General features: G+C 38.8%; 1 protein-coding gene across 2 annotated transcripts in view; it reads left to right on the top strand.

Annotated features, from left to right (window-relative positions):
• The window catches only part of ANK3 (ankyrin 3), a 322,298-nt gene that overhangs the window by 230,259 nt on the left and 78,904 nt on the right, over positions 1–13,135 (top strand). The window contains exons 1-3 of one of the 2 annotated variants that reach the window (XM_047071803.1): positions 444–459; positions 1,748–1,871; positions 6,797–6,899. In XM_047071803.1, the coding sequence (XP_046927759.1) occupies positions 444–459; positions 1,748–1,871; positions 6,797–6,899 (243 nt within the window). Of the gene's footprint in view, positions 1–443; positions 460–1,747; positions 1,872–6,796; positions 6,900–13,135 lie in introns of those variants that run through there. The other variant, XM_047071796.1, reaches the window with a different exon arrangement.

Raw genomic sequence — 13,135 nt, 5'->3', positions numbered from 1 at the left:
CCGAAAGTCTACACTGGAGCAGTCCTCATATTTACATACAAATAACTCAAGGGCTTGCATTTATGTCACCATTCGGTCCTGCTAGAGGCTTGCCAGCGGAGTTCTTGGTCCAATCAGAAGGAGCTTTGAAAGGATGTCTGCAGAGTGATCAAAAGGGTCTTCTCAATTAAGTGTAGCCAGGTTTTGCTCTTTTTTATTTTTATTTTTTCTGGTCTGAAAGATCGAAAATCTTTGCACTCTGATGAGTAGAAAAAGATGTGTAAGTCCTCCACTGCCTACGAGAAGACAAAGATGCTGAGCAGGACCCTGCGGTGGTGGTGAAGACGTGAATACACCCCCAGGGGTCGGTTTGTTTGGGCTGATTCGGAGGTATATTCTAAATCACTGCCTAAGGAATTCCTGGAAACATCAGGAAAACATTTGATCAGCCCCGCCTGGTGGAAATGGCTTTACCGCAGAGTAAGCTCTTTCTTTAAGTTGTACTTGGTGTGTGCTGTTTTTGTTTCATGTGCAGTGAATGTGCAAATAGCCCAGCTGTGAATAGTTACTTAAAATAATCTCTTGGTACCGGGTAGTAGTAGAAAACAGATCTGTTTAGTTTTTATATTTGCAAAAACAGTAGTTGACAGTGTATTTTTAGACTTGATTGGTAGTTTAAAAGCTAAGCTCTGTGGTTTCCTGGGTTTAAATGAATGGAAATTATAAATGGTACCAAATGAAGGAATTGGAAAATATAGCTGGAACAGATGAATCATTTACCTTTGAGAAAACATAACATACATGCTTTTGAGATCTCTCTCAGCCAGACACGCTTGTGTCCAGAAAGACAAGGAGAGTCATAAAAAGGAGATAGGTTTGCCTGTTTGCCGAATGAACTTTTCCACAGTCTGTGATACCTTTTGAAAAGGATGGGAAACGTCCCAGGGGGCAAAAGGCATTTGAAAAACCTGCTCTGTCACTCTTGGAATGTGGTTTTTCCGTGAGGTCATGCTGTGCATATGTAGCTAGTAAAAGTTTTACGAAATTAACTCTTTGTATTGATGGGCAAAGAGCAATTTATATCAGTCCTTTCAAACTGCTGGTCTCTACATTTGGTCTCTACAGAAAGTAGAGCTCCTTCCCAAGTAGGGTTCCAGCCCTGGGGCAGCTGGACTGAGCTGTTACTGTGATTGGTGTAGAAACAGTTCAAAATTGATGTGTTTCAAGGTTTTCCAGTTAAGCAGTAATAGTTCAGATTAAATAACTTGCTAGTTTCTTCCATAAGCCCCGAACTGGAATCCTGTGTGTGAGAAGACCATTTTGAAAAAGAAAGTCCATTCCCTTCCCATATATGATTTTCCAGAACGGTAATGGAGAGGTGGCTCTTATTTTGCAATCCACGTCCATTCAGACGAGCTGCCCTTGTCATAGTGAGGCATGGAAAGCTAACCGAAGTAAAAGATCCACCGTTCTAGTCAGCCTTCTAGTCAGCCGGGGCTTGAGGAGGGGAAATGAGACAGGGGAGACATTTTAATATGGAAAACTTAACACCAGGAGCTCTTTCGCTACTTAAATTCACTCTTGAAATTACGGACTAACCTCTACCTATGCTTTTTCCTTCTAAATGGCAGTTACAGATATTATCCAGGGGGTAGGGGATTATGAGAAAATGAGTGATTTGCTGGTGATCAAAGGAGTGGTTTTCCCCACAACAAATGCATTTTCAAAAGGGAAGCTTCTGATTGTGGTTTGCTTTGTCCATCCACAGGTGAGGACGCAATGACAGGTGACACGGACAAATACCTGGGGCCCCAGGACCTCAAGGAGCTGGGCGATGACTCTCTCCCTGCAGAGGGCTACATGGGCTTTAGTCTTGGGGCCCGTTCTGCCAGGTATTTTATTGGTGCTGTTTTTCATAGTTACCTTAATACAACCATGATTTGTCATAAACCAAAATCATTTTCATTGTTCACATTATCCCCAAATGTGCTCTTTGGATGAGGATGTGAATTTGGTAGAATGTTCTCAAATGTTCTCAACTCTGGTATACATGCTCTGCTGTTTTCTTTTGTGGTTTCTCCGTCCTTGGTTTTACGTGATTGAACATGTTGAGTGTTGGTTCTTTTTTCCCCACCTTGCAGTCATGCTTCAAGCATGATGGCAAAAGAGCTCACTGATAAAACTGGGAGAGTCAGTGTGGTCTCCATGTTTAAAAATTAAATTTTGTTCCATAGTGAAAGAAAAATCTTATTTTCCACTAAGTATGAAATAGTTGTATTGATTGTTCACTGTTCTCTAACACTGAAAGAATAATTCATGATTGAAACTTAAGAGAGCATTCTAAAAAAAGATTACATATAGCTTATTAGAATTGTCTACCAAGTGTTTGGGTATCTCTCTAAAACTGTGGCATTACTTTGTTTACTATGGACACGTTAGGAGCGTTGCAATGACTTACCCAAAGTCATGGACAGGAATGGTAGCAAATTCAGCCTTTAAAACTGAAGTATAAAACTTTTGCATGTGAAAAACCTTGGCTCAAACTTACCTGACACTGGTTGAAAGAAACAGGACCTTGTCCAGAATCTGGGGACTTCTTTTCCCTGGTTGGTTTAACACATGTTTGCTGACAGTCACGTTATTTTAAAGCTAATAATTAAACTTTCTAAGCTAGAACCCTGGGGACATTTTCCTATAGTTTAAGGATCTGTTGTAAAAAGTTTCATTGTCTAATAGTAAATGGCACTTCCCACAAAGTAAGCCTGGGAGTTTATTCTCAGTGTTGTTGATGTGGCCAAGTTTAGATACTGAATTGATTTTTCTTTGAGCTAGACTTTTTATTAATACAACTTGGAACCTTATGTAACTTCATAGAATTTTTGCTTTATAAATATATTTATAAAAGTCCTTAAGATCTCAGTGTAACAGGGGATCATTAATAAGAAGAGGAAAATAACTGTTTAAAAATATTTAATATCTCGTGTAATCATGCAGAGCCATGAGTTAAACTGAAAAACATACAGAGTCTCAAAGGATCTCAAGGGAAAATTCTACTTAGAGGTTTAATAGCTTTTGTAATCCAATAACTAGCTGATTCTCTTCCTCAGATGATATGTAAAAGCTGCATTTTGTGAGTCAATCATTTGTATATAGAAAATTATAGAGGCTGACATTCAGGGAGAGATGACACCAGCATATTTTCCTAAGGCTTTCACACTTCTGGTTTTGATTGCACCCGTTATTATTTGTTGCTATTATATGTAACTCATTTTTTTTTTACATTGGCAAGTCATGTTATGCTCAGAGGCAAATCTGCAAAAAAAAAACAAAAACAAAAACAAAAAACAAAAAACCAAGACAAAACTATAACACTGATATATTTCTTAAAGTATTGTTAGAGTATTACCAAATATTCTGAGTGTAACATTTAAAAAGGAATACATTAAGTGTGTAACTCATTCAACCATAACATTTTTTTCTTTTTTCCCTGTCTGATTTTTTTGCTTTCTACTTCTCCTGTGTTTTTCTAAAAATACTTTAAATTAGTCCCAAGATCAGGTAAGAAGATATGTCACTTTTACAGTGTTTTTCTGCCCTTCCCTGACTCATTTTCTGATTTTTATTTTCTTCAGCATTGTGCTGTGCTGTGCTGTGATGTGCTGCAATGTGCTTATTTTTTTCCTGCTCTGCATTAGAAAATCGTTTTTGTAATTCTTAGAAAATTAGCAAGTAACTGAATGTATGAAAAGAAATGTGACTTAATGCAAAATTGAGTACTTAAGGAATTTCTTTCCTTTAACTAAGTTTGTGTAATGCATGAAGTAACTGGAGAACTTTCACTGGGTTTGAAGAAAAAAATCTTGATTTGAAAAGCAGTTTGTTTGCTGGTTGCTGTTTTGTTTGGGTTGTGCTAGGTACATTCATATAATTTTAGACTTCTGAGGCATGTGTTTTTCTAACACTTCCTATATTTAACACGTAGGGTATACTGATGGCTACAAATAATATAGTTGACCTTAGTTGGAAACAATTTAATGCTTTCCAGACCCCCATGCAAATAATATCTAGTTTTAGTAGCTGAAAGGACTTCGATGTATTAAGGATTCAGAGTGAAGCTTAATGAACTCCATCTGTCTAACGTAACTTGTTGGTCCAGAACAGTGAGGAGTAGGAACTTAGACGTTATGTAAAAGAAAGACATCTTTAGGCTTTCCCATTGACGGCACCCAGTTCTAGGCTATTCTTCAGTTGTCACTCATATAGAAGTTAAAAGAAAGAGAATATTTTTTAAAAATCAACAAATCTTAGATTTTTTTAAAGCTGAAGTTGAAATGAATATGTAATAATTTTTTTAATGTTTACATGTTTGTTCACATCTACTGTAAAGTTGTTCTTACATACCACAGCGTTAGCATGTACAATGGGAACCAGAACTTAAAGAAATGAATGTGGTGTCTCCCAACCATATCACTGGGGCAAATGGAACCTTGCTATGACTACTTAGAAGTTACGCTAATGGTATAGCCCCTAGCTACATAAGATTATTTAAATTAAAATTAGTTAAAATTAAGTAAAAATCAGTTCAATTCTTCAGTCACAATAACCACACCTCAGGTGCTCAGCAGCCATACCTGAGTGGCTCACCTCAGTGGCCAACGTATTGAACAGTGCCTGTCATTGCAGAAAGTTCTCTTGGGCAGTATCTGCTTTTAGGAAGTTTATATTGTATTTGAGGGATGGTAAGGGGCTAGAAACGGGAGTGATAGGGAGATGTTTGCAAGTAACGCAGTTTGCAAAAAATTGTTTGCAAATAACCCAGAAAAAAAAAGGAAGAGTTATGTATCATGTGACTGGGTCCAGAAGGCCCGCCCATGCAAGTGGCCAGATACATGGCTTACTAGGTAATCTCTGTGCAGAAATAAGGCTTAGTTCTTTTTGTTTTTGCTTCCATATCCAGTCTCTAATATTGTGCCTTACTAATAAGAATCAGTGTATTTGCTGAATACACTAGATAATGACTCTGTAGAATGATGGTTATTTCGAGGTCAAAAATCCCCCAAGGATTCTGGTGGAAGCCAAGGCTCTAATCCTAGAAGAATGCATCTCCTCATTCGTGTGGACCCTTTGAATGATTCCTATAATTCAGGGGCCTCTGTAATTTGATATAAAATACCCACCTTGGGTAATCTTTAGTATAGGGAACATTGGGGAAAAGAAGTCATTTTGTGCAAAGCAGGGAACCGTTCTTCTTTTCATCTTCTTTGCTCTTTTACACAAGCCAAGGCCAAGGCCAACATCTTACTGATTCTACTGATAAAGATTCAAGCGGCTACATTTAGATTCAGTTTATTACTTACATGGGCAGTGACAGGTAGCAACTTCCCACCATCTTTGTCCTCCATACCAATAAGGACAACACCAGAACAAAAGGTTCTACTGTAGTTGTGGGATGCTGTGGGATGCTGCATTGCAGGGGGTCGACTGTGTCAGACTGCAGCTAAGTGATTTCATGCTCTGCAGCTTATTCCAAGGAGGGTGGGGCAGGAAGTGTCAGACCTCATTGGAAACAAGAGACAATGAGAAATTACCTTATTACAGCCTATCATATTAGGTGGGATAGGGAGGTAAGAGGCAGATGGCTTCAAACACCTCCCCACAAGTTTCTGTCCTCTGTTTGCAGAGGATTAATCACAAGGTGTTCTGCCAAGGCTCAGATTAGTTGTGAGCCCAATCAGCCTGCATGTCCTATGTGCATATGTGCAAGCTTCCCAGCATCCCTTACTCTTTTTTTTTTTTATTAAGGTGAGAGGTAATTGACATATTACATGTTAGTTTCAGGTATACAAAGTAATGATGACCATAATAAATCAAGTTAACATCCATCACCACACATAGTCACTCTCTTAGCAGCTTTCAAATACTTGATCCAGTATTATTAACTAAGTCACCATGATGTGTATGTATTCCCAGGACCGACTTACTTTATAACTGGAAGTTCGTATGTTTCAACCATCTTCACTCCCTTCTGCTGCCACCCCCTGCAACCCTCCATATTGGTTTTTAGTTTAGAGGTCAGTATATGAGAGGCACTTCAGGACATCAGGGGGCTTGCACTCTGGGAAAGTCAGGGGCTGTGTAGAGGATTTAAAAGAAGCTAGAAAGGAGAACAATTTAAGGCACAAGGAAGAAAAGAGTAGAGTGTGGAAAGACAAGATCACCATACATGAAATTTGAATTTTTCAAGGCGAGAAAGATGGCAAAGATCACGTAAGATATATTTGTCATACTATTTCCTTTTTGATGTTTTCCATGAGTACAACTATAAACCAGAACTCTTAATAGGTCAAACCCATAGCTAGTTTCCAAAGACTTATGAACAGACCCATTTGCAGCAGACATAATTCCATTCAATAGTACAAGGTAAACAGATAAAGGAGACTCTGAGATAAAGCCTTACCATAGAAAATCTCTTAAACTATCAAATTATCTATAGTCATCTTGTTCTTCTCAGTTACCCTCAGTTACCCTGTTAGTTCAACTATCATAGTGAAACATCCAGAGTTTTCATTCATTTCATATTGTCACAGATTTAACACCATTTAGCCTAATTTTAAACAAAATCTGATCATGAAATTGTTTAAGCTTAAGAGATTTCCTCAAATTTAAGGGATTTTATTTTTGATAATGTCTTTTCAAGAACAACTTCTGTTGATATTTTTAGCCATCTTGCCTGTTTTCAAACTTGCATGCATTAATTTTATTTTGTTCATCTCATCATCATCCACCACTCTTGAATGGTTAACTGTAAATACAACAGCCTCCGCTCCTTCAGTTCGGATAGGTCGTACACCTTGAACAGAAGCTCCTATGCGCGGGACAGCATGATGATTGAAGAACTCCTTGTACCATCCAAAGAGCAGGTATGCATCCTCCTTAAAATATTGTTGGATTGTTGAACTTTCATTGCTGTGATTGAATTGAGCTCTTTGTTCCGTGACAAAATCTGTACCTCTGCATGTTTGATTTTGCATTTGTAAATCTTCTTGTACTGCCAGGGAAAAAGGAAAAAAATCAATTGTAAAAAAAGAGGGGGGAGGGGAGAAAGAAATCAGTTGTGCCATACACAGAAATAGCCTGGTCTTCTGCAGGTGAATCCCCAAAAGCCCACAGAGAGGAACTCAGAAGGTCCTAAGAATGACACAGATACCTTTCTCATTTCTAGATCAAATCTATTTCAGTTTTTTTGAAGAGAGTTAATAATAATTGGTAGCTAAAGTTGCTGACATTATCCACATGAGTGTTTGATTTTCCTAAACAAACTGTGGGTGCATGCTGGAATTTGCTAGAATTGTTTTTAGCAAGTAGTTAAAGATGAGATTGGTCAAGTCTTTGATCCCTTAGCTTCAAAGCTGCCTGTGATGGGCCTTCTCAAGATATGACAGTATTTTGTTTTCTACCAGAGTCTCTGCTGGTGTTCACACAGTTTCTTCTTTCTGATCATTGTGGTTGAATAGATACTGGCTTAACGCAGGAAGTTCCAGCAGTGCAATCCTGCTGCATATGGGCTCAGTGTTATTCATTATTCTGGATACACACAATACTTGATTTTAAATGTGAAGTCATGAGCTAACAATGGGCCATAAAACTAATTTTGAAGGTGGCTTATCATATTCAAGCAATGTAAATAATTGATGAAATCATGCTACACTTACTTATTCACTGAACAATGAAGGTAAATTGGAGCAGGTAAATATGTGATAGTAACATTATCACCAAGATAGAGGTTTAAGTAGCCAGTAGTCAGATTTCAGGAACTCCCATGTGTTTGGGACATGCTGACTTCCAGACGTATAGATGTACATGGAATTTCACAAGAACCTGCAATTAATATTTTATTGCTTTACACTCTCTGGAACATTCTTAGTGAGCAGGTTTTACAGAGGTGAATACAGTAGCCATTCAGTGTGTTGTCAGACACAAACAGCCTTTGTAGAATAATTATAGGTGCAATAGCATGTCATGGTTTAAGTGGGTATTAGCACTAAAGAAGGCACTTGTTTCAAATAATGGAGCTAAGCTCTTGGGTGTTAAGGTATTGCGCAGGTATTGGTTGAGATTTTCTGAGGTGCTGTCTCTTGGTTGGCTGTGGTCATTATCCTGGTTGGGTGATTCTGATCTCTTCATGTTCCCAATTGAAATGAGACGTTAGTGGATATATTATAACACCAGTGTAGAAATGCTTGTTATTCTCCATGACTAAGGAAAACCCACAAAACTTACAAAATTGCAGGTGATAGGAGATTCCTTAGGTATCAGTAACACTTTGGTCATATATAAAGTATGTGCCTAGTTCTATAATGGAATCTTAAATGCTTGATTGAATCTAATGACAGTTTATATTTCTGAATGTATATTTACTTGGGGGCAAGGGTCTGAAATTGGGACCATCACCCCCATCATCACCATGACCTCACCATCACTACCACCATCACCACTACTCCCACTGCCAGGTACACTACCTCTCCATATCTGCACATCAACCTTAAAATATAGATGATTGCCATGCTACAGGTGGTGAACAGGCTTCTGAGGGGTTTCGCACCATTACCTCATAGCTACTGCCAACACCTGCTTACTCAGGGAGGCTGGAAGGGGTAGCTTTAATCAGAATGAAAAATTTGTGAAAAGAAAGGATAAAGAGAACTTTAAAGGTAAAGCTGATGTTCTCTTGTTGAGTTTGTTGCTGCTTCAGTTTGAAAAGCACCTCTGTGGATGTCACAAACAACTCTAGACTAGTCAAGGGAAAGAAGAGCTTAGGACATCTTGAAACCTTTACAAATAAATCTTAAGTTGATATAACGGCAGAGGTAGGAAGTTGCTTTCTCCAATGACCACAGAGAATCCCATGATCTGACAGGTGTTCCTTGTGGAACACATACATTATTCCTGGCCACACAACTTCATAATAAAATCACCAGAGATTCAAAAAAAAAAAAAGTATGAATGACATGAAGACATTTTAGGGACAAATGAGGACATTTGACAATGTACTCGCTGTATTGTTAGAAAATCATTGTTAGTTTTGTTAACAGTGACAACATTATTGAAACTTTACAGGGTAATGTCTCTGTTCTGGGGGTATGCATGCTGTAGTTTTCAGCAATGAAGTAATCATTGAGTCAGCCACTGATTTTCAAATGGTTCAGCCAAAAGAAAAATACATGTGTAGAGAGAGAGAGAGAGCTCGTGCAAGTGCAAACATGGCAATATGTTAATGTTGAATTTAGGTGAAGTGCAAATGGTGTTTCTTATATAGTTTTTTCAGCTTCTTAATTTGTTTGAATACCTTCAAAATACAAACTTGGAGGAAAGGGGAAAACAAAATCTGAAAGAGGTGTGTTAAGTTATTTAGTGTCTGGTATCTCATTTATCATAGAAGAGAGATGAAGCTAATTCCTCAAAGAGAGGCTAAAGGGAAGGGTCTAGGTGTACTTTGCAAGACTAATGAGAAGCATTTACTTTAGAAGGATGCTTAATATAAAGCACAGACTTTATACCAGAATTAAGTGGCAAACATTATTAGTTTGTATCCATCATGCCTTTAAATCTGTATTTATTAACTTCAAAATGGAGTTTCTCCACAGTATTGATTATGTCTGAAAGCATGCCAGAAGCCTGAAATATTTAGAATTCTGGAAGCAATGACACATGACTTACTGTCAGATTTAAAACTGCCCTATCATTGCCCAGTTAAAGTTGCTTGGACACATAAAGTTGAAAATGAATAAAAATGAACTCTCCATGTGTTGCTTGTTTTCAACAAGAGTAGACCTCACCTATACAAAGCATAGTTAGTTGCCTCTTTATTATTGTGCTGCTGATTAATGAGTTTGCACATTAACCACAGTGAAAGTAAAGTTGAGATTCAGGATAATTAGCACAGGCCTGCTACTTGCGTGTTCCTAAGAACCTGTGCTGTTGAAGGCTGGTGTGGAGGCCAGAGCTGGGAAGGGGGTTGGGAGAAGTGAGCCCGTCCTCATGCCCTGCTGAGCCTGAATCATGATCAGTTTGTAAACCACTTAATTCTCTCCAGATAATCAAGAGTGGACTCTTTTGCCACTGTGATACTGGGTTATCCATGAAATGAACTCCCTGTCCTTTTACCTTCCCTTTACCTTGCAATCAAGAGTCACCTGTAGATATGCCTCAGAAAATATATATGTAAATAAATCATGCCTTGCATTTGTCAGAAGATTTTATTGTTTAAAGCAGTGACTCTCAGCCCTGACTGCTCATGAGAATCATCTTAAAGAATTTTTAAGGGCACCTGGGTGTCTCAGTCAGTTGAGCGTCTGACTTCAGCTCGGGTCATGATCTCATGGTTGGTGGGTTCAAGCGCCACATTGGGCTTGCTGCTGTCAGCCTGTCAGTGCAGAGCCCACCTCAGATCCTCTGTCCCCTTATTTTTTGTCCTTCTCCCCTATTGTGCTCTCCCCCAAAATAAATAAATATAAAAAAAGAATTTTTAAAATATGATTGCTCATCATATGATTTCACTCATATGTGGGATTTAAGAAACAAAACAAAGAGAAAAAGAGAAACAAGGAAACAGACTCTCAATTATAGAGAACAAAGTGATGGTTATCAGTGGAGGGAATGGGTTAAATAGGTGATGGGGATTAAGGAGTGCACTTGTCAGGTGATGAGCATTGGGTAATGTATGGAAGTATTGAATAACTATATCATACACCTGAAACTAATATAACACGGTATGTTAAACGAATTAGAATAAAAACTTTAAAAAATGTGATTGCTCAGTGGCTAGAAGGGGCTTAGCATAGGATTTTTTAGTGCACCGAGAGCTGAAGCCCCTGATTCCTAGTCAGAATTCCTAATTAGGAGAAGGAGCATCTGGGTGGCTCAGTCAGGAAAGCATGTGACTCTTGGCAAAAGCATGTGACTCTTGAGCTTGAGGTTGTGAGTTCGAGCCCCTTGCTGGGTGTAGAGATTGGTAGAATTCTTTTTTTTCTCAAGTTTATTTATTTGAGAAAGAGAGAGAGAGAGAGTACATGCGTGAGAAGGGAAGGGGCAGAGAGAGAGAGAGAGAGAGGATCCCAGGCAGGTTCTGCACTGTCAGCACAGAGCTCAATGTGGGGCTTGAACCCATGGACGGTGAGATCATGACTGGAGCTGAAACCAAGAGTCAGATGCTTGACGGACTGAGCCACCCAGGCACCCCAAGATTACTAGAATTCTTAATCGGGGCACACATTGGAATCACAGTAGCTCTTTGGAAAGAAGATACCTATAGAATCAGAGTCTCCTGGCTGGGTTCCTGGACACGTGTGTTTTTTAAAGCTCCACATGTGATTCTGGGATGCATCTCTGCATAAGAATCACTTATTTAAAGCAACTCTGGTTGGGATCTTTTTGTATATTGATCATTCAACATCTAATGTATTTGTTTTATAAGCTCTGACTTGTGTGTGTCAGATTGTTTTGGAACAACATCTGTGCTTGGAAACATTCTTTTCCAAATAGGAGGTAATAAGAAAAGGGATGATTCCAGATTGAAGCCCAGTTGTCTAGGATGAATACAATAGACTGGTTCTTTCATTTCTTCTGGCATAATTATTGAAAGCAACTGTCTGGTATGGCTTATGGAATTGCTGTGTGTGATCCATATCAGCCAGTCCTCATGCGTAAATGGCATAATATTTAGTAGATGCTGTGTCAAGAGGTATGGTGGTGATGCTTATGGGGATCATGGTGAAAACAGTTCATTTTGAGCTCCTACTATATGCCACTATTCTAAGTGTTTTGCTAGTAATAACTCATTCATATTTCACAAAAAAAAAACATTTGAGATAATTTCTTGGCTCCATTAAAAAGGTGAAGAAACTGAGGCACAGTCAGCTAACTCACCCCAGGGGGCACAGGTGATAAATGGCAGAGTCACTGGCCATGTGGCTCCAGGCTGCTTCCTTAGAGGCTGTGCATCTGTGTTGCTCTGTGTTGGAAGGAAGCCATCAAAGAGCCCTAGGACTTTATACTCTGTCCTCCAGGATCTCATACTTGCTGGTATTTTTAACATGGATGTGATACCATCATCTTTACCCATTTTTTAGCAGAAAAGATTATAATCAGACATGTGTTCTTTTTTATAAAATTTTCTTTTTAATGTTTATTTATTTTTGAGAAAGAGAGAGACAGTATGTGAGCGGGGAATGGGCAAAGAGAGAGGGAGACACAGAATCTGAAGCAGGCTCCAGGCTCTGAGCTGTCAGCACAGAGCCCAGCACGGGGCTCCAGCTCACAAACCATGAGATCATGACCTGGGCTGAATTCAGATGCTTAACCGACTGAGCCACCCAGGCGCCCCCAGACATGTGTTCTTTATTCTAATAACAAATTCTTAATTCTAATAACAAATCCTTATTTAATGTGACTTAAAGGGAACTGACAACTTATTCAGAAGCAAGTTATAAAAATTATGGAGACAATTATTATGCTAAAAATTATGGCATATAAAGCATCATTAAAGGAATGGCAGTACTTGACCATCACATAGATATGAGGTAGAAGGCATGATAGCGGTCTAAAATGTTTTGCAGGCTAACCAATTAATTATAGTTCCTTGAATGACCCTAGAAGTATTTGTAAGACCAAGAGATGCATGTATACAGCAGGCAGAAACATTTAATACAATACGAATTTCTGGTAGTTATTCAAAAATAGAAGAGCAGGAATCACTTAGGGATATGAATTGTTTTTGCCTATGTACACCCATTCCATTTTCATAGGTGGGAGACAGGATCTGATGGTCAAACCTCTTCCCCCATCCATTTCTCAATGGATCTTTACAAGGGTCAGAAATCACTTCCTCTCTAAGGATGGGCCCCAATCTGGCCATTCAGAGCATTCTTTTTCCTGGATTACAGTGATTACTTTAGGTTAAAGTATAAAATCTAGGCAAGTCTAATGAGACTCCAAGTTGAGACCTTCTTTAGTTTTTGGGGGTTGCTAAGCTATAAAGATGATGTCAACCCAAAGCTGCTAAGGATGGAGCATGAAGACAAGCAGTTCCTACCATGTTTTGAGCCATGGCTGGATTCAGCCATTGCCTGAAGTTAGTCCTTCCCAGACTTTCCTGCTA

Source organism: Lynx rufus, unplaced genomic scaffold, assembly GCF_022079265.1.
Source record: "Lynx rufus isolate CCGP_SWC_20201006 ecotype Redwood Valley unplaced genomic scaffold, mLynRuf1.p SCAF_11, whole genome shotgun sequence".
Lineage (NCBI taxonomy): Eukaryota > Metazoa > Chordata > Mammalia > Carnivora > Felidae > Lynx > Lynx rufus.
The sequence above is the reverse complement of the archived record's forward strand: the minus strand, read 5'-3'. Positions and strand labels throughout refer to the sequence as shown.